General features: G+C 42.5%; 1 protein-coding gene across 1 annotated transcript; it reads left to right on the top strand.

Moving 5' to 3' along the window:
• The first annotated feature begins 6676 nt into the window (after window positions 1–6676).
• On the top strand, window positions 6677–25354 carry phactr4a (phosphatase and actin regulator 4a). The gene is made up of 15 exons (XM_047605135.1): window positions 6677–6946; window positions 11685–11855; window positions 11974–12054; window positions 12158–12560; window positions 12696–13618; window positions 15890–16255; window positions 18225–18356; window positions 18880–19456; window positions 20251–20480; window positions 21707–21869; window positions 22000–22055; window positions 23148–23209; window positions 23299–23436; window positions 23949–24025; window positions 24172–25354. The coding sequence occupies exons 1-15, from the start codon at window positions 6889–6891 to the stop codon at window positions 24185–24187; spliced, it is 3453 nt and encodes a 1150-aa protein (XP_047461091.1). The 5' UTR covers window positions 6677–6888; the 3' UTR covers window positions 24188–25354.
• The last annotated feature ends 281 nt before the right edge of the window (window positions 25355–25635 follow it).

The raw sequence follows: 25635 nt of genomic DNA, 5'->3' as shown, positions 1-25635 counted from the left end.
TACTGTTCCCCTGCTGAATGCAAAAATGTTCACAAACAAATGATAGGCCATGTGTACTTTCAATTGCTAACTGATTTGTAGTAATAGTGAATGGACATGTATGTGATATCTTAACGTTCAGAGGAGCAGTGTAGCCAGCTCAGTTATGAACAGTAACAGTTCCACTGGAACTAAAACACTTGTCGTGTAGGCCGATAAATTGTCATTACGGTAGAATCATGTGCAGTAAACACACTGCTTGCTTGAAAACTCAATGACTGCTTTCACACAGCATCTGTAAATGAGACAACATCCCACAGGTGTTGTTAAAACCTTGAAGCAACCAGAAAATAACCTTTTCTTTCATCAATTCACCTGCTAGTCCATCTCTTTATTCATTTCCAGTTTGCTCAACCACCAATGTGTTCTTTCTATCTCGACTCACTTTGCTGTTTGTCTTTTTATATATATACATATATTTTAAATGTGTCTGTAATCTGCAAGTGTAAATGTTATCAGAGTAGGAGAAATGACCTCCCTTTGTCTTTGGAGCCCACACTATTTGGCCAGTGAACAGCTGGACACCAGCTAACTTCAATGATGGCTGAAGGAGGCACACTTTCATATTTGTTCATTTGAAGTCATCTCATCATGGCAATACTGAGCAGTGTTATTGCACATCATAAATACTCATATTGTGCTGCATTACTTAGGTTGGTTATCTGGACACTCTACAGCCAATCAGGGTCATGTATTTACCCAAGTCATTATATCAGTATCAGTAACATGCTTATCAGAGAATTGGACCAGATGAAGAGTTGTTCAGTGCAACCATGAAGTCCTGACACAAACTGCTGAAGAGTATTCATTGTGCATAGTATAGTCAAGACTTGCCAAACCAGTTGGACTGAACCAAAACTGACCGGTTAGAGGGGTGTGCTGGCCTCTTGACTGTGTAGTTTGCATGTGAGGTAACGGACAAATTGATTTGCAACAACATCCTGAAGTTTTTATCGGTGGGCGAAATGGGTTGTCTGTTAGAAAGGTTAGTGCTGCTTTCCAAGAAAATGGCACAGAGAAATAACGTTTTATCTTATAAATATCTTACTCAGCACGTTTTAAAGAAGCTCAGCACCAAGGAGGAAGTCAACTTTGTGTCCTCATGCTTTATGCCTCTGTGTATTTGTATGTCCAACAGGTCTGCCAGAATCAAGTCACTGCTGATTAGTCGTCCCACTGGACGTCACTGAAAGTCAAAGGCAAACTGCAAGGACACAGTCTCTGAGGAGGATTTTATTGATGATCAATGATTGTCACCCAAAGTAAGTTGATGCATTTAAATACAAAACAAACAAACAAAAAAAAAAACGTTCACTGGACATTTTCTGCAGTGCTACTGGAATTACGGCCGCTTTATCAGAAAAGGAAGAAAGTGCGTATGCTGCAAGCCTAGTGAGTCACATGGGTTGGGTTTTACCAGTTTGTTCTCAAAGACATTTTACATTCCAAAGTGCAGCCTGATACTGCTGTTAGTACCTACCCCTGTCACCATCATTACTTAGCCACACCTCCTGATTTTAACCAATTGCAGACACGGCTATGGTTAGAATAGCCTCTGTGAAGCTCTCTGGGAAAGAAAACACAAATTGTCAGTTTGTGTGTGTCAGCTTGTTATTTGTCCTTGTAATCTTGACCGCCCTCCCCCCCAACACACACACACACACACACACACACACACACACACACACACACACACACACACACACACACACACACACACACACACAAGTGCATAGAGCTCAAGCCTGGCTTTTGTTGTGGTATAGAACATTTAGTGCAAACTTGACTTCCGTCGTTGGCATTTTGTAGCCACTCATGAAGACGACTCAGGAAAAGTCTGGTCTGACTGATTCATGAAGTCAGTTCAAAGCTAATGAGGTCAGTCTGCTTGCTCATGAATTTACACAGGTGCATTTTCATTGTGGCTCACACAAGGCTTTTATTTCAACCTCCTTTCCTGAAAGTAAGAGAGGCTTAATGTGCAGTAGCTATTTTCAATAGCATGGTGGTGTAACATGTGACATGTCTCTGTAACTCTGTCTGCTTGACATTTAATTCATACATTTGATGCACGTAGCATGAAGTCTAATTTACACTACTGTGCTGACCTACGCACAGATCCTCCGTCAGTCAGTACGTTTACAGGCAGGTGAAAAAAACTAATTATTGCCTTAATCGGACTGTAACAGGAGAACTTAAGTGCATGTAAACACGTTACTCCGATTAACATCAGAGTTCTCATTGTCCGATTGAGACGCCCAGATAATGTGATTGGAATTCGGTTTTCTCCGCCATGTATACGGCTTAATCGCAGTATTGATCGGATAATGCGTGTGCGCATACTCCACAACCACTGCGCTGGCGTGTGACCCCAGAACAAAAACATCCAAGAAAGCCAGTTGTAGAAGAAGAAGAAGATAAACACAGCTGCTATAAGAACCGTCTACTTTTATCCCTATGGTTTGAAATGCCGGTCTGCCGCATGAACGACTCTTGCTTATTATATGACATAATTGGTCATATAATAATCGGGCCGTATTAACGTGGTATTATCCCACTGAAAAGACACGTATCGCCACCTAGTGTGGAGGAGGAGAACAGTTATTTGATTTTCTTGCGCTGCATGTAAACTGGGACAAGGACTGTAGTCAGAAGGTCGAATTTTGAGCATAGCTCGATTAAGCTCTACATGTAAACATTGTAAGTGTGTGAAACATTTATACTTGTGTGCTTGTCAGTCACCTAAACGCTAGTCGACACTGTGTCTTTTTTGCCATTCGAGTACATTTTTGTTTCCTCATACTACTTCACTTTTTCGCTGAAATTTGTGCCAAATTTTGTCCCTCTTCAGTTAACCTTACTGATTCTTTATTGGTCCAAAACAATCAATTCAAAAATCGTGGCGCAGGTGCAGAAGCATAAATTTCGGATGAAGCTGAGGTCTGGTCTTTACTTTTAAGCAGTAAGTGGCTTGTTCCCATCACTACAGTGTGCTGCTGTTAGGGGATGTCTTGATCTCTCTCATTTTATTTTCCAAGGACTACTTGATTTTATTTTCAGTTCATGTAACGCCCAACTCAGCCTTCCTTGTGTCTGCACTTAACAGGAAAGGTTTGTTTTTTAATATGAACACATATAACTTGATATCCATGTTGTTTTTGGTTATGGGACCAGAAGTACCCCACAACAAAACTTTGGTTGCTCTGAATGACATGTTTGGTAGGAATTTAACGGGTAATATGTAAATGACTGACTGTATGTCTCGGCCCTGTGGTTTTTATTTCCTCTAATTTGTCAAATCTTTAACATTTTTATTTTGCTTTTCTACCCAGTCTTCTATTTTTCACACAACACTTAAAGTTGTATGTCCGTTGACTTGATTTCTGTATTGTTTGGAAATCACTCTAAATTCTTTTACAGTGGACACACATCTCTAGCGAGGCTACTAGCTAGTGTGCTTCTTTTTTCTTTCAGTGTTGGTCTCTCAGCTCTTGCAGAGAGTCTACACCCTTTCTCTTCCACACTTTAATAGTTGTGATAATATCCTAATTTTAACTTTTGTTTTCACTGTGTTCTCCAAAGTAATTCTGAAACAGACCAGTCACTTTCCCCATTGGTTCAGAATAAGAGTTTTTTCATTTAGTGTCTGAGTTAATTAATGCATTTCTTGGCTTTAGCTAACACAAAACAGCTTCTGTTTAGCTTCAGTCTACTCCCCATTAGCCGTTGAAGTGCCCTTGGAGTCATTCACTGATTTACTGGGTTGTAATGGAAAATAAAAAAGCTCCTTTGCATGGAGTCACTTTTGTAATTCCCGGTGTTTTAATAAGAGGCAAAGCAGGAAGCTAAAGTTCAGTATCAGTTGCTCTGGGATGCCGTATTCCCTCATCCCCTTGAGGAAATTGTGTTTCATTTCAGGCATGTATTTTTTTGTATTATCTCTAAATCTAGCTAAATTGTGTCTGGGTGATGTAAAGGGAAAGGAATTATGAAGTAAAACACAATTCCTTCTTATCTGTTTTGTTGTGTCTTACAGTTGAAATGCCTCGTTTCTAACTGGTCTTATCTGTTGATTTGTTTCAGGAGCTGCTGACTACTGACTTTTGGACACTGTGATGGAAAATCCTGGTAAGAAAACTGGATTGCTGTGCTGATCTAATCTGCTGCAAGATTATTTCAGAATAAACACAACCTTTTGTGTGTTGTTTGTTAGTTCATTTTAAGTATACTAGAGAAAGCAGTGAAGAAAGAAAGTGGTGCTTTGCTCGTAAAAACAGGACTGTTTTAGTGAAAAAGTTGCAGGCGTAACTGACGTTTCAACTCAGAGCTCTTCTTCAGGATGCTGGTATGTTATTGAAAATGAACACAGCTCTACGTCCGCCTTCATGACTGTTGTAATATTCAGCCAGTGTTGAAACAGTATCAGAAAGGTGGTCATTTGTGGCGCTGTTAAACTGTATTAAATTAAATGTAACAGTCATTCTCTTCGTTAGCATAGCCCACTAAAATTGGATTTTCAAAATAATAGAAACATTCAATAGTTCTCCAAAATAACAACACAGTTGAATCATCATTTGTCTGTATGAATATATGCAGAATACCATAACTCTCATGAAGCATTAAAACAAGTAAACCTTTGGAGCCTGTACATTTTTGCTGAAACCCATCTCACTTGAATTGCATTATACAGTACGTTAACTGTTGCCACAGTGGTGTTGTCTCCACCAGGTTTCTGTGATGACAGAAAGTGGTGACTCACCAAACAGTGTCAGGTTATGAAGGTGTCCATTAAGGGGTTGGGCTTGTGACGCATTGTGTTGTCACTGCTGCACTCTGATTGGCTGTGACATAGAGGACACACCTGTAAGTCAACAGAGCTGCTGGTTTCTGTCAGAGGCACGCATGGCCTTGTGTCTATTTCACCGCTGACCTCCATCATCTAAAGACTTCTATCACGTGGATCCTCACAAGGCCAAGGGGAGCTTTCTTTCTAGGCTGAATTGCTGCGGTATAGTTGAGTTATCTGTGGGAATACGCTTTCTGTATGGCTGTACAGTCTGAATATGTTTGTAAGTAAACCTGATTTTTTGTTTCTCGTGGATGTTACATGTTGACATTTCCATTCCATTTAACTTCTAGGGTACTTTCCTGACTGTTTGATTTAATAGAACATTTGAGATGGTGTTGAGGATAAATATTAGGTTTTGCTTTGTCACGCTGATGAACAGGACATGGCTTCATGAGCATGTTATAGGTAACTGGGGCACAGCAGGAAGAGATTAAGGAAGGTTGAGCTACTCATCCCTCCCTTTGGGGTTTTTACAAGGCCAAGCAGTATAAATAAACTTCAGCCGAAGAGGGCTGTCTTCTTAAAGTGTTTCTGACGTGAAGTCATGGCTGTTGTCCATGTATTCTGAACTAGCATGACTCATCTATTAATATATTGTCTATTTTAAGATTGTCATGATGGCATAATATGGTAGTATTATTGTTGAGCGGGCTTCATGTTCCCAGAAGAGAATGGTTTGACAGCTTGAAAAATGTGTTTGTCTCCATCTGCTGCTGCTGCTAGGAAAGAGTCAAAGTTTCAGTGCCATGAGTCATAAGTCAGATGATGTCAGAGTTGCAGCTCATTATTTATCCATGATGGCGAGGATCCTTGTTCTAATTACCATCTCTCTATCGGAGAGCTGTGGTGGTCTTGCATTCCTCACAGTGCTGTGTCAGTGGTTCTGCCATGCAGTAGCTGTAATTGGACTGTGGAGGGAGCAACAGTGATGCATTATACAGTATATTTTAGTCATGTGTTTATTGTCCTCTAAAACACACGGATTGTTTTCTGTTTCAGTTGACAAACATATCCTTAATTGCTTTTTTGTTAGAATGTTTCTTTGATATTCTCTCCAAGTCTCTGCCTCTGAGTGAAGAAGATGATAATGAGCAGGTTATTTTTAAGAAGCAGGAAGCAGCTCTTACTCACTGATAACATATAATCTAACCACACTGCTCTGATTGAAATGAGTGTTTCTGTGGATGTATCCGAGTTAAACATAGTTTAAGTCTCACGTCTGTTCAGGTGTTGTTTTGTCAGTTTCCAGCAATGGTCCATTTCTTTTATTTCTTAAACCAGTGCAGGTGAAGCAGAGATTGTGTCAGGTGAAGGTAAAACTGAGTTGCCTCTATGGGCGTACATACAGTTTGACCCTTTTGTAGTTTTAAAGGACAATTCCCAGAGAGTTACTGGATACCTGCGCTGTGTCACTTCCTGTTTTCTGGCACTGAGCTCCGCCTTGGCCCAGCTCAGCTTCCACTTCTCGAGTTACCTTACCCCACACAGCCTGCCCCACACCTTACAGGGAGTAGTGTTAGTCTGTAAAATGGTGCTAGCGGGGGGCCCCCCATAGTATTTCAAATCCCTCAAGGCTTGATTGCCGGACTGGCCAAGCCTCAGAGCTCGCCTGCTGTGAACTTTGCCCCTGAAAAATCTGCTCTCAGGAATGAAAGGCATCTGAGACTGCTGGATTACCTTATTGGCCTACCTTATTTATGAAGTCAGAGCTCCAAGAAGGGAGGGACCTAAGAACTGAGTGAGTGAGTGTGTTTGTGTTTTAAAGCGAGAAGAAGAAGGAGGGAGGAAGGGAGGGAGAGACCGAATATCGCAGGCAGAAGGGAGGGGGAGGACAAGAACTACAGAGAGGCTAAACGACACAAGTGAGCAGTCAAGACAGTTTTGAGTTACAGGAGCTGTGTCTAGTCGGAGAAGTGCAAGGTGGCTTTAGGTTTTCCTCTCCGGCCGCGGGCCTCTGGAGAGGCAGAACCCGGCAGGCCAGCAGGGACAGGAGTCGTAGCATGGGACACAGTGCTAGCAGCGAGACTGTGGCCCAGCAACCGGCCCAACACAACATCGGTGAGTTGGAGGTGAAGCACGTAATGGTTGCCGTGAACATGATTCTGACAGATTTTGGATGAAGAAACAACCTAGCAGGTGTGTTTGCATTTGGGAGGAACTGAGTAAGATTGAAGGGTTCGTATGAGCAGGTGTTTCCAAAGCGGGGAGAAACTGGAAGGCGGCAGGTACAGACAGGTGTAGAAGAATGCGTGCAGATGGAATGTGGCGATTGTGAAATGTGCAGGCCACACAAACCTCGCTCTGTCTGCTCACAGCACTCCATCTCCCTATGGAAGCATATCTGTAAACCAAGCTTTGGGGGTACAAGGCACTAGCTGACACCAGCTCTCCTCATGTTTTAACACGAGCGAGTTGTTATGTAGTCTGCAAATATACAGGGAAACATAAAGGCTCTGTTTAAACATTCGCAGCTATAGGAATCCAGCTTTAATGTAATGCTGTATTGTTGCTATTTGCCTGCATAATGTTACACAATTACCTTTTATCTACCTTTAATGTGTAGCTCATGGCCTTTTGTGTTGATCAGTATTTTCTCTTGATGTTACTGTACATGAACAAAGTAACATGAGAACGTTCTCCTCACTAGGGTGGAAGATGTATTTTTGCCTCTGGGAAGCTATTCTGTGTAGGTGGTGTCACCATGTCATATGATTGGCATGAGTCATATGGACAAGTTGACCAGAGCAGAGGACTACAGGGAATTCAATTAGTAGCAGCTGGTTCATGCAGCTTTCATGCTTTTATTAGTCCTTCTTGTTTGTATGGCTGAACAGTTGGCGTGTGTGCTGTTAATATGTCTGAGGTTTGTTTGGAGTTCTTTCTGTAAATTCAAACCTGTAGCTTGTGTATAAGAATTGTAAGTTTTTATTTGTTCTGCCCCTTACCTAATCTGTCAGGGCCTTTAGTTCTCTGCTTGTTCTGTGAAAAGCATCTGCTTCAGATCACAGTGTTCTTCTACAACACAAGGTCACCACATCACACTTTGCTTCAGTTGTAGCCATGTCACATCAGTGTTCTTGGTGTTTACTGCCCGCCCGCCTCTCCTAGTGTAACGCTCGCTGGTGTCACAAATAACTATGGGAGACAGTGATCTGCTTGGAGTTTACTGACCTCTGTATGTCTGCATTTCAGCGTAAGAATTCACATATGCATTCAGCGGGAACACAAAATTACACTTTAGGGAGAAGGATGTTTTCAGTTTTTGCTGTAATTTTTGGGTCATTATTATGACAATTATGAAATTATGACAGCAACAATTATTTTATTTTCAAATTCAGTTATTATCTCTCAGAATTCCCTTCGCAGTATTTTACTGAAACTACCCCATTCGAAACAGTCAAACAGAAAAGGCCAAAAAATCAATTAAAATAATAAATGTCCCCCAATGTCAGAGTAAATAAAAGTTTTTCTAGGCAGCTAATAAAAAGTTACAGGTTTTCGGTTGACAAAAAGTATTTAAATAGTACTTTACACTGACCAGACGGACTCATCTCTAACGTTTATGTCAAACTGACAAACTGTAACAACGCAGAACAAGAGTTGTAATCGCCAAGTATACACATGTGTTTCTGTCTGTTTCTAGTACAGATAAGTACAATCTGGTGCGCATACAAAGTGACACTTGAAAAGAGGGTCAGGGTTGCAGAGTACAAATACTGGCATGTGATGGATGACACAGTGCAGTAGTTTGTAGCAGTGAAAAATTTGCTACGGTTACATTCGCCCAGTATTTCACAAATAATCAAAACAAACATGCTTCATTCAACAACGACAGTCAGAGCAGACTGGCCTTATCGAAAAGGAATTTTCACTTCGCAGTTGAGAGTGGTTGTGTAATGCTTCGGTTATCTGTTCAGTAGGAAAATATTATATATTGACAAAAATCCCACATGACGAGTTTCTGGAACGGACAGAAAAGGGCGGATAAACCGGTGTTAGAAAAAAACGGGTGTAAAGATAAAGGAAAACAGAAACGTGTGGGCAAAGCTTGAGTATATCTTGGCTGTGTTATTCGACTGAATACATTTAATTTTGTCTTTTAAGATAGAAAAAAGTTGTTCTTGCTGCTTCCATCCTTCACACCAGGGAAATTGTTAAGTGTCCTACATAGCTAGCAAACTATCAGCAGCACGCAGTAAGCGTCAAGTATATGAGTGATGGTATTTTTTAGGGAAAGTATCTTTTAGAGAAAACACCTTTCATCATGTCCTACTTGACATATGGAGAACTACTCCTGTGTCCACAGCTTGGCAACCGCTAAGACTGGCAGGACAAAATGTTGTACTTCTTGTCTAGATTCTTACTCTCATATTTTCTTTTTAACCACGTAAAACCACGTTTTCATCATTTGTCTCTTTCAGTTGTGTCAGGACTACAGGTGCAAGTTAGTTAACACACATATTTAGACAGAACAAACCTGTTAAAACTGTATGAAAATCTGAAAAGCGCAACAAACCCCTTATCTCTGGAATACATGTTTAAATATTCTCAGCTGTTCTGCATCTTGACTTACGAGTTCCTTGAAAGTGATTAATGTAGCATTAAAAGGGTTTTGCAGGCTGGGAGCTGTTGGGTGTGTCGAGCTTTCTGTAGCCTGAGAGCAAGTAACTGTTAGTCCTCATTTAAAATTGAAGGAATAAGAAAATATTTGTACAGAATTCATTTTCATTTAGGTGTTCTTAGTCAAAGAAAAAAACCTGCTCAACCTGCACAGACTCCATAGTCATTATGACGTGGGCTATTTACCCTCGCTCCTCGCTTGGGAAGTAGTGGCACTCGTGCATTGTAAATTATGAAATATATGGCATTCCTGGAAGATAAAATCATTATGTGTACTAGGATGTTTTTACATGTTGCTGGTGTTTCCGCCCTCAGTCAAGAGGATCATTTTACAGACACTGCCACTAGCCCTGCTGTCATCTGTCTTTGTAAAAGAGGGCCGCTCTTTGAACGGTTTCTTCTTCTCCATAACTCTTCCTGCAGGTGTGGACACACTACTTTGATATTATTGTTTCGCAAAGCTCAACCTTTCTGGCCCATTTAAAATGAATTTGAGCTCAGAGGCATATGATCCCAAAGGACTGGACAATTTTGAACCGGTTCTCCCGCCCTGTGACAACCAGGACACAGGCCGTACTGTTCCTCTGCTAGTCCACCACAAGCTCACTTTTTTTGCCGATATTGATCTTAAGGTGATTTTTGTTGAAGCCCTCGTCTCTTCCTCTGTACTTCCGACTTGTGTACTTCAGGCTAGACAGGTTTGATTTGGATGTTGGGACTCTGGAGGACGGGAGGATGGGAGGATGCAGCACTGTCATTCTGAGATTGGACAGCAGTGTAGTTGAAGACGCCATGAGACACATTCTGAGATACCTAGTTTTGACAAGTCCACACGTTACCTTGCTCAATTAAACGGGGAGCATGTACACATCGTGGTATTTTGACTGTGCTTGGCTTACTTTGAACTGGAACAGCAACTTTTCACAAGAACACAAGTTCAGACTAGAACGGATATTAATTAACACCCAGTATAATTTTCATTTTGACTACGTTAGCCTAGTGAAACCTCTCATCACCGAAAGGAGAATACAAACCAGAAAGTTTATTATATGTGACCTGCAAGTTCAACATATCCTCATTAAAAATGTTTAATACACCACAAGAATCATTTATCATTTATCAACAGAATTGAATTATAAACAGGGTTAAGTTATGGGTTTGTGTGAATGTGTATCCTGTTACTCAAAATATATAGTCACTAAAATTGAGCCTCTTTACAAATTAGAAGAGTCATATGGTCAACTTGACCAATTAAGTAGTTGCCGATATTAAAATGAAGTCATATCCAAATCCACATGACATAATTGTAGACCGTGTCTCTTCCACACTGACTTAAAAGTACTTGTTTTATTTGCGCGTTAAAACTGTGAAGCAGTTCCTCCTTGCACTCCTTGAACCACAGGCCTTTTGCTTGGCTCTGTGCTCGCTACCATGCAGTGCAGTGTTGTGAAACTGGTTAATGCCTACAACAACAACTCATCATACAGGAATTATCATAGAACATTCACACCCTCAAAACACGAGGACGTTGCTTGACTCAGTGTAGAAGTACAGTGTCAAACATCACATTAATCACATTCATTCACAATAGTGAATAGTAGCAGACAAAGCTCTGTCCGTATTTCATAGCTGGTCGCAGACAGTATAAGTGGAATTTGGAGTGGCCTTGTTTATGACACACAGGGAGCATCTTAGAGTTTGAGCCTTGCTCAATTTATGGACATGCTCACCTGATCAGTAATCTGCTCTTGTTATTGTCCCTGACTTTTTGTTTTCATCTTCACCATTATGAGGATTGAGTTTCTCAGGAATGCACATTTAATTGCATGTGCCACATTTGTAAAACAATAAAAAAATGACTGTGGCCTGTGTGATAACGGAGAACAAGAGGATTTGTCAATACAATGCAATAGCGTTTTTTTTGCATTAACATGAATATAATGAACTGCAATGTGACTGACTTAACACTGCATTCACAGAGCTGCTTCTTGTCTCTCGTGCATGCAGCTCCTTCTAAAATTAGATCATCAGTGAAAACAAAATCAGCAGCATTGATTTTATTGTTGAACCCAGTTCCTTTTAATTAGTCCTTCTACCAACAACCACTAAAATGCTGAATGGATGTAACCTTGGCTTCAATTAAAACTGAATTGTTTTCATCTCTGTCTTCACGCAGACGATGAGGTTGACCTGCAACAGAGCTCAACAGGAGGTGATGAAGGGAACTCAAGTGGGGGGACGCCTCCAACCAAACGCAAAGGGAAGTTCTCCAAAATGGGAAAGATCTTCAAGCCCTGGAAATGGAGGAAGAAGAAGCCAAGTGACAAGTTCACTGAAACATCTATTGGTATGTTTGCTACAACATTGTTTTTTACTTTTTACTTGTGCATTATCACAAATTCAGTATATTTTATATATAAAGTATTTATATATTTTTCTTTTTTTTTGTTTGTTTGTTTTTTTAGCTTTGGAAAGAAAGATTTCTGTTAGGAAAAGTCGCCAAGAGCTCATTGCAAGAGGGGTTCTAAAGGACATATCAGAGAATGGTTCGAAGAGCTAATAGTGTTTTTTGTTGAAACATTTACCATTGATGAACTGGTTGTAGCTTTGTTGGTATCTTATCACCCTGTCTTTCTATGCATTCGACAGAGAGCAACAACATAAACCACTCCAAAGCTCCACCAGTGAAAAATGGGCATCCTGTGCCGGCGGACGTCGACAGGGTGTCCGAAGCAGGGGTGCGGGTATCTCGAGGGGAGTCGGAGTCCAAGTCGAGTTCCCTCAGGCCGCCCCAGAGAGATGAAGGTCGAAGCAGAGCGCCGTCTGATGCTTCCCGAAGTAACCGGGCACCACTGGACGTGGACTCTCACGCACGGCTCCCTGTGGATGCAGACAGACGAAGCCGACTGCCATCAGATCTAGATAAGAGAGCTGGATCTCTGCCTCGAGGTCCACACGACGATAGATACCGCAGAGAAGAGAGGAGAGATGGGAAAGATGACAGGGAAGACAGAGGAAGGAAGGACAGGGAAGACACTGAAGTAAGGGACAGGCGAGATGAGAGGGAGAGGGACGGAGGAGTGGACCGGAGAGAAGACAGAGATTTCAGAGAAAGGCGAGAATGGAGAGATGACCGAGACAGGAGAGATGAAAGGACAGACAGAGACAGAGACAATAGAGATAGGAGAGATCAAGGTGGGAAGGAAAGGAGGGACCGGGATGAGAGGGAGAGGAGGGACCGGGACGAGAGGGAGAGGAGGGACCGGGACGAGAGGGAGAGGAGGGACCGGGACGAGAGAGAGAGGAGGGACCGGGACGAGAAGGAGAGGAAGGATCGGGATGAGAGGGAGAGGAGGGATCGGGACGAGAGGGAGAGGAGGGATCGGGACGAGAGGGAGAGGAAGGACCGGGACGAGAGGGAGAGGAGGGAGAGGGACGAGAGGGAGAGGAGGGAGAGGGACGAGAGGGAGAAGAGGGATCCAGATGAGAGGGAGAGGGAGAGGAGGGACCGGGACGAGAGGGAGAGGAGGGATCGGGACGAGAGGGAGAGGAGGGACCGGGACGAGAGGGAGAGGAGGGACCGGGATGAGAGGGAGAGGAGGGACCGGGATGAGAGGGAGAGGAGGGACCGGGACGAGAGGGAGAGAAAAGAGTACGATGATAAAGAAAGGAGGGACAACAAGGAGAGGAGAGAAGATAGAGACCGGCGACCTGAGAGAGAAAGGAGAGACAATCGAGATGAGAGGGAAGACAGGGAGAAGAAGGACCCTCGAGTAGAGAAAGACGACAGAGATGACAGGGACAGACGAGAAGACAGAGAGAGGAGGGAGGACAGGGACAGACGGGAGGACTGGGCCAAGAGGAACGAAAGAGAGCGACGAGATGAGGGTGAAAAGGAGGACAAGGAGAAAAGAGAAAGGCCCGGTCCTCAGCGGCCTGTGGAAGACTCTCGGCCTGTGGCCCGGCCTGTCTCTGAGGTGGACTTGCGGCCTACTCTTCAGAAGAGCTCCTCAGAGGACAGTAAAAAGCCTCGTCCTGCCTCAGAGGCTGACCGAAGGAGTACCCTGCCCAGATACAGCAACCCAGCTGCAGAGTTCAGAGATCGCTCAGGTGAGATCCCGTCCTTGTGCTGAATTATATTGTCTCACTTCACCTGTGTCCCTTCTCAGAATGTGAGTTCAAAGGAAGTCAAAGAAAGTTAGTTGGAACATTAACTTGACTCACTGTGTGGCACTGTTTACAGTTTACAATATGGACACAGGATGAGGCACACACTGTGTAGATTTTTTTTTAACTTTTAATATCTTTTATTGTTAAGGGAGAAAATTATAATATCCTCGGGTTCTGTAAATATTTTTCATGTTTTGTCTATCTTGAATTAATACAATTAATTCTACTTTTTAAGATCAAAAAGTTTTTTGATTTTTACTCACTATTTAATGTGAAATTTAATGTGTAATTTAACATGATCTAGTCAATCAGAATATATATAGAAACACTATATTGCTAGAAATATTCACTCACTAATCCAGGATGCCACCTGTGCAGCAAATGTAGTCGTGAAATTACTTCCCTATTAAATATTCCACACTCACCTGTCAGTGGTATTATAACAAAGTTTAAGCGATTGGGAACAATAGCGACTTACCCATGAAGTGTCAGGCCACGTAAAATGACAGAGCAGGGTCAGTGGATGTTGAGGCTCATAGTGCACAGATGTCACCAACTTTCTGCAGAGTTGATTCCTACAGACCTCCAGACTTCATATGGCCTTCAGATTAGCTCAAGAACAGTGTGTAGAGAGCGTTAGGTGCAGTGGTGTAAAGCACAACACCACTGGACTCTAGAGCAGTGGAGATGTTCTCACGTGCAGGCAAATACTTTTTTGGTAATAAAGTGTTACCCTGTTAAGTGGCAGAACCACTGACACAACAAGGTCTCTTGTCATGGCAATCCAAATTTCTAGACGGCAGGGGTACGTACGTCTCATTAATTCAGTCTGTGTAAACCTTCCCATCATCTCATTGTGCCACAAGGTGAACGAAAGAATGCAACCATAGTCAATGTGGTTATAAAAAAATGCATAATAATATTTGACTGTGGTGTCATGTTGGTACCGTCATACTAGGGCTGGGCGGTATGACCAAAAGTGTATATCAAATTATCTTTTTCATGTTTAAAGATAGTTTTAAGATGTTTAAAGATAACCAACCATGATTCATAAGCAAATATCCTGTATAGTTCCATCCGTATTTAGAAGCGCTACATTAAAAATGGTTCGATCTGAAACAGTGACTCGCGGCACAGCGTTTCGAACGCCGGTATGTCGGTATATTGCCGCCCAGGCCTATGTGATACGTACATAAACTTAAAGTCAGATAATAATCTCATGCAAATTATTACAGTGGTTTTATCGTTCAAGTGGAGTCATGTCAAGATAATGTGCTTTGATTTGAACTTGCCCTGAGCCAGTTAAGAACTTATTGAATAAGCTGTGATGGAGGCAAAAGCCTGCATGAACAGTCTCTTCCTGTGTTTAACTTCCATTTCTATTACTTACTACACTGTAGATTTAAACATTACAGATATGAAATTATGAAGGAACATAATTGGGTAGTAAACAAAGACCTGGTGATCAAACTAGAATATACATATATATATATATATTTATTAATTTGCCGGTTTGATCACCAGTTTTTTGATTACTACCCAGTGAAGTTCTTTCGCTCTCATTCTACCTGTCCTTGTGGATTTTTAGTTGAAAACACTCTTTCAACTTTCAGATCTAATTTCTCTTACCCTGGGTTATTCACCAGAGCAAGTTGATAGTACTTCAACGGCATTTTGAATAAATAATTAAACATTATTTCTGCTCGAGGTTATGATGCTGCAACAGTAAATACTGGCTTTTCATTCTTGGATTTAGATGAAAAGACAGAAGAAAAACAAATCATTAAGACCACTCTATGTATCTTTGATCGTAATCCATATTAATAGATAGATATATCTATCTATATATCTATCACTGTGTGTATCTTTGATCTTAATCCATATCTTGGCTGTGTGTACTCGGTTCGCCTGAATTATGTTTATCTTCCAACCTCTGAAAGATAAACAAGATAAACATCCAAATGATCGTGAAGCCTTGATCAGAGTTTGCCTTCCTCTGGCTGAGCTCAAGAATGTCTGTGAACTTTTTGTGCTGGACAAACACCTAAGCTTATTCTTCAGTGCTCTGCTTCATGTGTGTGTGTCTGTGTGTGTGTGTCTGTGTGTGTGTGCGTGTGTGTCTCTGTTTCATTTTTCTGTTATTTCCAAAGAGCAGCATTAAAATGCCTGTATCTATAATGTCTGTGTTTGTGTTTGTGCCTTGATCTGTAGAGTCCACTGGTGTCCGCTTCGCCCCTGACCCTCACCCAACGCATGGCTCACAGCCGGAACCTCCCCCGCACAAACAAGCTTTGCTCCCCCCTAAATTCCTCACTTCTTCCATCGAGTCTGGCAGGAGTCCGACCCCCTCCCCTTCTTCATCCACCTCCTCTTCTTCCTCCTCGTCCTCTGCCCCCATAGCCGTGGCCAAGCCGCCCAGGACAGTGTCTCTAATAGCAGACGACCTGCCACGGCCCCCGCTTGTTGCTGCTTCCTTAGCTGACTCCAACACGCCACCCCCTGTCCCTCCCCATGCCAAACAGCCACCTGTCCCTCCGCCCAAGCCCACCAACCGAAACAGCAACCCTGCGCTGCTTGGTGAGTTTTGTTGCCGTCTGCTCCTACAGTTTTTTCGCACCGTGTATAAAAAGTTGCTTGTTTTGTTGTTGTTTGTCTTATTTGTAGCGTTTGTCAAACACTGTCCTAACGTCATTCTTGAAGCCGGACTTAGCTGAGCTGTCCAAGATCAGAGGCAGCATTCACCCCCACATCTCCGCTGTGCTTTATCTTTTGGAAAATGATCATATTTTTTTTCATTCTTGTGTAATGTTTTGCACATGAAAGGGAATCGTGATCAGACATGTTTACCAGCTCTAATCGCTGCTTTCAGTTTATCTAAATATTTCTACGAGATGACTGTCTAACCATTTACAGCAAGCGATGGTTGACATTAGCAGATGCTTCCCTGAACAGCAAAATGTAAATGGTAGAATTTAAGTAAAACTCCTACACACTCTGATTTTGTTCAATTGATTGGATTCAACATTGTCTAATTCCTTAATCCAGGTAGCATTAGTTGAAATGAGTGGAAGTCATTAACTGAGGGCAGTGTCTGAAATGAACTCACTGGCCTTGTTTGAGTTCAAGTATATTTTTAAAGTCAAACTATAAATTGCCATTTGTTTCACACAGACATTCTGACATAATGAGATATCAAGCTAATACCAACATACCAGAGCAGGATCCTTGTTATGATAATATTTAAAAAACTACACTAAGGACATTGGAGTAACGGTTGTATGGATACAGTAATGTTTACAGCAAACATGGACTAAATGAAACTAAGCAATGGAAGGAAGCTGATAAAAACGTGACCTTTCCACGTGTTTGAGCTTGTTAAATCAGCTGGTATGCTACAGGGCTGTCATGGCTTTACTTAGAAATGTTTTATTACTCTTTCAGTAACATCAAATAATTTAATTAAAATGCTATCTTTCACTTTTACGGCTTCAATATGTGAATATGTGACAGGCTGTGAAAAAGCTTTTGTGTTGCAATAGTAGTGGTAACTTTTTAAACTTTCTTCTCACTTTTCAGTGTAGTAGAGGAAAGGAGGAAGGGATCCAATTTGTGGATTATGTGCAGGGGATAAAAATGGGTGTCAGCCTCTGACGTGGACAGCAGAATACAAAGGGCACCCATAACTGACACCAAAATGAGTTCGAGGCTTAGCAGAGCTGTATGAGATGTGCTCTCCGAGCGACATATCCCTGTTGAATGTGTGTTAAACATTCCACTCTACTAGATTCCAACTAGATATTTCAATAATCCAAAACATCCAGCTCTTTTTCCAGGATTCCCTAACTGTAAGCCTGGTATTATTGTTGTGTAGGTGTTTTCCACTGCGCTGTTACTCGTGCAGTTTCGGTGTGTACAGTTAACAGTCTCTGGAGAGGAGACACGCACCAGCTTGTCTTTGTACTTTTTTACGCAACACCATCAGTTGTTTACAGCCCATCCCAGAACTGTCTGTTTGAAACACGCTGTCTCTGGGGCAGTGACACATACTCCAGTATCTTTTGTCGGGTGAGGTGTCTGCGCATGGATCGCTGCATTTTATGTCACGTTGTTACAAATACCGTTCAGGTGTTTTGTTTTGTTATTTGGCCAGCCAAACATTACACCTGTGCCAACACATCAGCAATAAGCTAACATCCGTGCACGTACAGGCCTGGCTGATTCATATGCTCTAATGAGGATGAACTAGCTGAAACAAGGAAAAAACAGGAAATCCCTGTACAACATAATGAAACTTGGTGTCAAAGGAAAATATATTTATATATATATATATACATATATATCTTTTTATAGCCATAAGTGTCTCTTATCTTCATCTCAGTTGTTTTTTCCTCTCAAGCTGTTTATTGTCTTACGATAGATATGGATCCTGCTTCTGGACAGTGTAAAGCCAACACAAACATTATCTGAATCCTCCCTCTTGTATTTATCTCCCAGCTTGGAATGTAAACCGAGCCCCATCCCTCACATCTCCACTCATTTTTGCCAGCTTCCTCACTGAACAGGGGCTCTAAGGTCAGGCAGCCTTGTTACTGGACAAGCTGGAGACGCCAGAGTGAGCTTGGCCTCTACCTTTCTCTCCCTGTGTACCTGCGCCACAGGGCTATCCAGACCTGCTCAGGTACCCGGCGTGGCACGGGACGGCAACTCGTCGTAATAACGCTTGCAGACTGGCGTATAGATCCACCAAATTCATGGCATTTGGAATACAGCTCACCTCCATTTTAACAGCAGACCTGCACTGCATGTGTTTTGGAGCCGTTTAGGATACTAATGTATTCTGAATTCTGCCAGGGAACCATTGCATGGAAAACTGAAGGACCATTTTGTGTGCCAGAGTGCATTGAATGTCATTGTTCACCCAAGTGAATGTTAAAAACTGCTGATACAGTTATTTGTTGATGTGTGTGTGTGTGTGTTGTCTTTCACTGACTCAGTAACCAACACAACAGTAACAAGAGCCTCTTTCTCCCTGACTAAAACTGGTTTTTGCCTTGTTTTTTTTTTTTTTTTTTTTTTTTTAAACTAACTTCTCTTTTGTACAGATTTAATGTGCATCCTCCTGTTCTGACTGTAGGTTTTGTTTGTGAGGGTTATTCTATCCAGCAAGTATTAATTACTGTTGTTGGCTGTCTTTTTAACAGCAGAGCTTTCTCAGCCCAGCAGCGGCATCATTGTGGTACCAGCACCTGCAAGGCGATCGCCACCAACCCCTCCAAAAAGGATGACTCCTGTCACCAAGCGCCATTCTGCAGATCCTGCTCCTCCCAGTCAGGTGCCGGAGTCTTCCAACACAGACCCTACCTCTGCCCCTGCACTACCGCCCCCTGCTGTCCTGAAAGGAGAAAACAGTGAGGACAAGTCAAACCCAGCACCACCTCCGGCCTCTGTTGAGCCTCTGCTTTCACCGCCCTCCCACATACCTCCGTCTCCTCCAAGAGTCCAGTCACTCCAGCTTCCCAACACCGCCTCCTCTGGTCCCGTGCCCGTCGTGCAAACCGATCCACCCAGCCCCACAACCGAGCCTCCCAGCCACCCACCAAACATCCCTCTGCACATCCGCATCCAGCGAGCACTGGCCAACTCCGGCCCAGCTCAGCCCAGCCCGGACGGCTCCCAGAGGGCTCACTCACTACTATTCGAGTCGCCTCCAGATTTCCTCACAGAGGCGGGGGGTAACTCGCGGTACTCTCTTCCTATAACCATCGAACCTCTCAGGCTGTAAGTGACCCATTAACTGTAAACTGTACAATACGCACTTTGCCTCAGTCTGCTGCTTAGTTATTTTGTTCTTGACAAAGACGCTGACACTGACAAAACTAGACTGACAGTACAGTAGTAGCTACATTTAAAGAATACATCACATATTCAGATTAAAAAGACAGAAATTAAGTGAACTTTTCTTAACCTTTCTTCCTGTTTGCTGAAATAGTAAAGGAAATATTGGATTTTTGATTATTCTCACAGATCTGGAAAAAGAAGACATTTCTTCACAGTGTTATGACCAGTTGTAACTTTACAAGTTTTGAGATCTGAAATATAATAATGTAATTAGAAATTGATAAACTTTCACATCACAGCAGATAAAATAAGACTAAAAATGAACAAAGTAGCAACAATGTGCTTCAGATTTGTCACATGTGTATCTATCTATCAAAATTACATGAGCCACGCTTTCATTCAGTACAGGCAATTTACTGGAAAAAGATTGATTAGCCCACGAGCTGCATTTCCATTGCAGTTTGTCATACTCCTGTTAATCTCTATTAGATGCTCAATTGATTAGTTGGAATTTGTATGACACTCAAACCACAAAGCTATGATTAGAAACTGAGTGCTGTTATTACTGGATGTAAGAAGGACTTTATTCATGTGTGCGCTGCAGAATATCAAACATTTACAGCAAGTTACAACTGTGTTTCCTGGGCTGTTGAGGCTTTGGACATAATATGAACAATGAAATGAGGAATAAAAGGTTTCGTCAGATCTCTCACAGCCGCTGTCTTCCTTCACAGTCCAGAAGATGACGACTTTGACATGGAGGAGGAGATGCGGAAGCTTCATCCTCAGAGGCCTCAGAGGCAGCCTGATCTGGAGCCTCGCAGCAGGAGGGGCTTGATTGGAGACCCCAGAGTGAGTGTTATCCCTGAGGGTGGAGGTCCCGGGGACAGCGAGGAGGAGGAGTCCGACTCCGACGGCCCCATTCTGTACAGAGACGATGACGACGATGAGGAAGGCCCTCCAAGTAAGCTCAAGCTGCTAATTGCTAATGCTAATTTGAAGTTGGTCCCTAACCCTTAAAATATTACACATAGATACAGCTGCAAGTAAGTCTTTCAATTTAAAAGTACATTTACTTGAAAGTGAGCCAAGTAGCATCTCTTAGATACGGTTATTGAAGATGAAATAACTGGTACAAGGTATAACATCACCAAGCTCAGTTGAGTATTCACAAAACTAATACTTTCTTTCAGTCGTAGTTCAGACGTCTAAAAATATGTTTCCTCAGTTCCCCTATGCATCTTAAGGCAAAAAGATTCAAAAATTTAATCTAAGCTTTCAAGAGTTTCCCAAAAACGTCTTAACTAAAAAAAAAAAAAAAAAAAAAAAAAAAATACTACCAAATGATGGTGGATTAATTACTTCCTCCTCGAGCTCCTACGCCCGAGAGCATCAGAGGGAGCTCCTGCAGGAGGAAGCAAAATTAAATGTTTCAATTATTTTTGTTCCATGCTCTGATGTGCTTTGTGCAGTCCTCTCTGATTTACAGTCAAACATATTCAACAATTCCACCAGTTTCTGTTTTCATTGTCCTTTTCTTCCTCTACCCACATAACGTCATCATTTCTTCTAGTCATGACCTTACTGGTGGCAGCTATTTAGACACACTAACACACACAGAGGTGAGCTCTAAATAGTTCATCTTTCTTACGATACCAATCAAAAGTGTGTTTGCACCAGCTACTTACTGAGTGATTCTCCTGGTGGGAACCACACTGACTCAAGGAGTACTCTTTTGGTACTTAATTCTATCCAGTTGTAGTTTTAGGGAGTAACGTGTGTCTGGAGCAACAACCTGTGTGATCAGATTCACTCTCGGAGACGACGGGCTACAGAGGACTGAACGCTGCAGTGTTTGCTGCTCATCAAGCCTCTATTTGATACCAAGTCATTCCAACAATCAAACCGTTCCTCTAAAGCACAGCACCACTGAAAGCTGATTACATTCAACATCATTTCAGCTCCAGGGGGCGGCTGATGTGAAGTGTCTCTGAATGCCATGTGGGCACTCAAGAGAGCAGCTTTAGGAAATGCTTGTAGAATTGCAAGAGCATTCAGATACTCGCATAACTGCTTCCAACAGAACATCTTGTAATATGACTGAACGGCACAATCACAGCAATCCCTCTAAGACCAGTGACATGCTGTAAAGGACTGTTTGTCTAAACGTACGTGTTATGTGTGTGGTAGGTGGGCTGGCAAGCCGTGTGAAGAGGAAGGACACGTTAGCCCTGAAGCTGGAGAGACAAGAGAGGGAGGACAGGGAAACTCAGGAGAACTACGACGGTATGAGCTGGCAGAACAAGGAGCAGTGGATGGCAGTGAAGAACAAGATTGGCACCACACTGACAAGGTAAAGGACCTGTCGGCTAAATGGAAAAATAAAACAATGTCACGACTAGTTTAGATTCATCACTTCTTCATATGAACCTCACAAAACCCCTGACAGCACACACTTCAACATAAACTGTGTCTGTGTGCAGGCGTCTGAGTCAGAGGCCGACAGCAGAGGAGCTGGAGCAGAGGAACATTCTTCAAGGTGAGACTCTCCCTCCATCCGTCATTTCCTCTTTCAGGTGTCTTATTTGCATTCCATTCATCTGCACTGTGAGGTCAAAAAGCACACTTCATTTTTCTCCTCTTTGCTGAGATCAATAGATCACATTAGTCATTCGTGCCATGGCCATGCCAAGTTTTTATTTTTTCTTCCTGGCTCAGGTCGTCAGCTCACAGCAGCTCTATACATCATTGTTCATATCTCTTCAATGTGATCTCCCCCGCATATAAAGAGACTATATCAAATATATATCCAATAAATAGGCCGTCTCACTAAATTATAGATTAGATCCCTGATGTTTGATGAATGATGGTGATCACCAACCACCGTAAGCGACGTTTATTGATGAGTTACTGACTCTAATGTAAGTTAAAGTAGGTACATTAGTGTCTAACTACTGGAGCTGCTTCTCCACTGAGACTCTGAAGGAGTGTACAGAGACATTCATATCAATGAAGCACCGATCCAGTGCTCGTAGTAGATATGACCTTAAGCTCAGGTCTCAGCCAGTACTGCTGATACTTGATGATTCACATTAAAAGGATGTGAAGATGGCAGCTTAGCCGAGACCACCAGTTAGAGGGGAAAGTGAGCAGTGAATAAATGAATCATGTTCAAATAGCAATAGAAAGACTCCTGGAGCAACTCATATCCCAGCTTCTGGAATCAGTCGGTGACAATAACTCGATCAGATGTCAGATACTCATGTCATTATCTTGATATGGTATCTGTCATCTGTTAAAACCACATAAATTCAATGAGCGCGTTGGTTACAAGATTGAATCAGTGGAGAAAGAAAGCCCACCATGATGGAACCAACCAAGTATGAACATAATACTTCTCAGAATCTGTCAGCACATTTTGATCCAGGATTCATACCACCTCGCTGCTCCTCTCTTGTCCTCAAATGACTGGGCTAAGACAACCTTCCTAAAAACAATGCGGCACCTTGTGCGGAGCCCGGCGCTGGTTAAAGATTCCCATTACTGCAGCGCACACACAGCAGCTCAGATGAAATCTACGTGACTGCCTTCAGTGTTTCCCTCTCTCATGGAATGTCTCCTTCTCATACAGCCAAGAATGAAGCAGACCGACGGCAAGAGAGGTCCGAGATCAAACGGAGGCTCACCAGAAAGGTCAGGATGCGACAAAGTATCTGCGTTATATACATATGACTATTAGGACGCAGAAACTGACTGACACATCCTGTTAATCCCACCATCAGCTCTCCCAGAGACCCACGGTGGCCGAGCTCCAGGCCAGGAAGATCCTGCGCTTCCACGAGTACGTCGAGTGCACCCACGCCCACGACTACGACCGGCGAGCGGACAAACCGTGGACCAAGCTCACACCGGCTGATAAGGTGAGATTAAACACAACCTCAACCCCCACAACCTCCACACCTCTCTATAGTAACAAGGCTCTGGTGGATTTGAGCTACTTAGCGCGAGAGAGCTTAAGCCTGGCGAGTTTTTAACAGCAGCGTCGTTTTCTTTTGGTTAACTTGAAGAGGATTTGCATTCCAAGCAGGTTCAGCATCAAATAAGGATCCGAGGAATGCGCTCCAGACGCTGCTTAATGGCTGGCTTGAGCTTTACCATATGAATTACCTGGTCCAGTGGAGCTCAGAGGATATATAGGAGCAGAAACATGTGCAGGTTAGAAAGAAGAGTAGGTGAGGAGGGGCAGGATTTCAAGAGCGTGTCAGAGTGAAATAAATAAATAAATAAAACAATGAAGTTTTCTGAAATGTGAACAGTGAAAAGTCAGTAAATATGCAGGGTTTTGATCTTCTCTTTCTTTCCTTTGTGCCTCTTTGTAAACAGTGAAAGCCATTCCTACTAAAGAGGTATTTCTTTCATGTCTCCTCCTCAGGCTGCCATCCGTAAGGAGCTCAATGAATTCAAGAGTTCAGAGATGGAGGTTCATGAAGACAGCAGGATCTATACCCGGTCAGGCTCGTATACAGCCCTCATTAATAATTCATCTCAGTTCTTCTTCACAGTCAGCAATAATCTCTTTCTGCTATTTAGTCTTTTGGAGATGTCCCTGGTGACATCAACACAGCCTCTTGACCTCTCCTCTCTGTTTCCTGCAGCTTCCATCGACCCTAGCCATCCACGCTGATCAGCAAAGCACTTAGATCCGGGAGGAACTAGGGGGAGCAGCCTCCCCCCCGCGCTGCTCACTGGGAACTAAGTACGTGGTCCCTTTGGTCCGTTTTTACCCACTGGCTGCCAACCTGATCCAGGAGAAGACAGCACTGATAAATGGAACCAAAGCTAAAGCCACACATCAGTTCACCCACAGCTTGTTCTCTGACAGCTCTTAGACGGTACAATGCAGAACAGGAGGAGTTTGATGGGGCATTCATGCTGGAAGTGCCCGGTGCCAACGCTGGGATGGAGCAGGAGCCCTTCCCCCAACCCCCCCGCCCGTCCACTGAGGGCTTGGAAAGACTTAAAAGGAGGCTTATCACACTGTCTACTTTAGAAGAACCACTCTCTCATGCCTTTACCTCCCTTTAATGTATATATTCCCTCCTCTCTGCAGAACAGAGAGACTGTGCACACTAAGATCTTTGCAGTTCACATAAGCACTGTTGATGGTACCACGTAACTAAGCAAGTTTAAACACTGTCTGTATGCTTCTAGCCTAAGGTGCCACACAGCACCTGCCTTACTCCTCACACGAACTAACACGCACAACTAATTTAAGGCTCAGACAAAATGTGAAAGCCTCATTTGAAACTCAGTGATAGCTCTGTTTGGATCAACAGCTGAGCTCTGTGTGTGGACCCTCGGAGCACTGATTCCAAACCTGATAGGTGTGCATTTTACTGTATGTCGGTGATCATTTTGGTGATTCTCATGGAGCACATATCACTAGATTAGTTTCTAAAAAGGCACCTTACGTTCTTTAATTAGGTGTGTAGACGACGGAATGGTTTTGAGCCTCTAATTCTGTGTTTATAATTGAATTATTCAAAACAGGAAAATGTACATATTTTTTTCCTGACCATTTTATGGTACTTTATATATGCAAGTCACTGGCTGCAGTTGTATAGATCAATTCTGTAGATTTAATTGACTTTATATTGTAAACTACTGACATATAATGCTGACATGTTTTAATTGTAAAGTATTTCTCAAATGTAATTTCCCTGTAGCAATGGTACAGATATTATTTTTTTTTTGATACAGAGTACTTTAAACTGTTTTTGCAAACACACTGAATCACTGAACAATCCACTCAAATTAAAATATGTGATTTTCATTTCAGTCACGTGTCATTATTCCAGTCTTTTAATTGTCCTTTAAAGTGCCCAGATGGGGGCAGTGTTATATAAATGGATGCACAAACCAGTTGCCACCATCTTGGTGCTGAAATACAAAAGAGAATACAAAAGAAGCGGACGGTCATTTCTTGCTCAAAGTAGCGGACCCGTGTAGCTTAATATGTTGCCCTAAGTGTCGCTGACGTGTCTTCAAACAGCTCTCCTCCACTAAAAATACAATAAAATGTAGTAGGTCTCAATTTTTTGGCCAATTATTAGCATCTT

Source organism: Mugil cephalus, chromosome 14 (genome assembly GCF_022458985.1).
Source record: "Mugil cephalus isolate CIBA_MC_2020 chromosome 14, CIBA_Mcephalus_1.1, whole genome shotgun sequence".
Lineage (NCBI taxonomy): Eukaryota > Metazoa > Chordata > Actinopteri > Mugiliformes > Mugilidae > Mugil > Mugil cephalus.
Note: the sequence above shows the minus strand (reverse complement) of the source record. Positions and strands in the feature narration are given on the sequence as shown.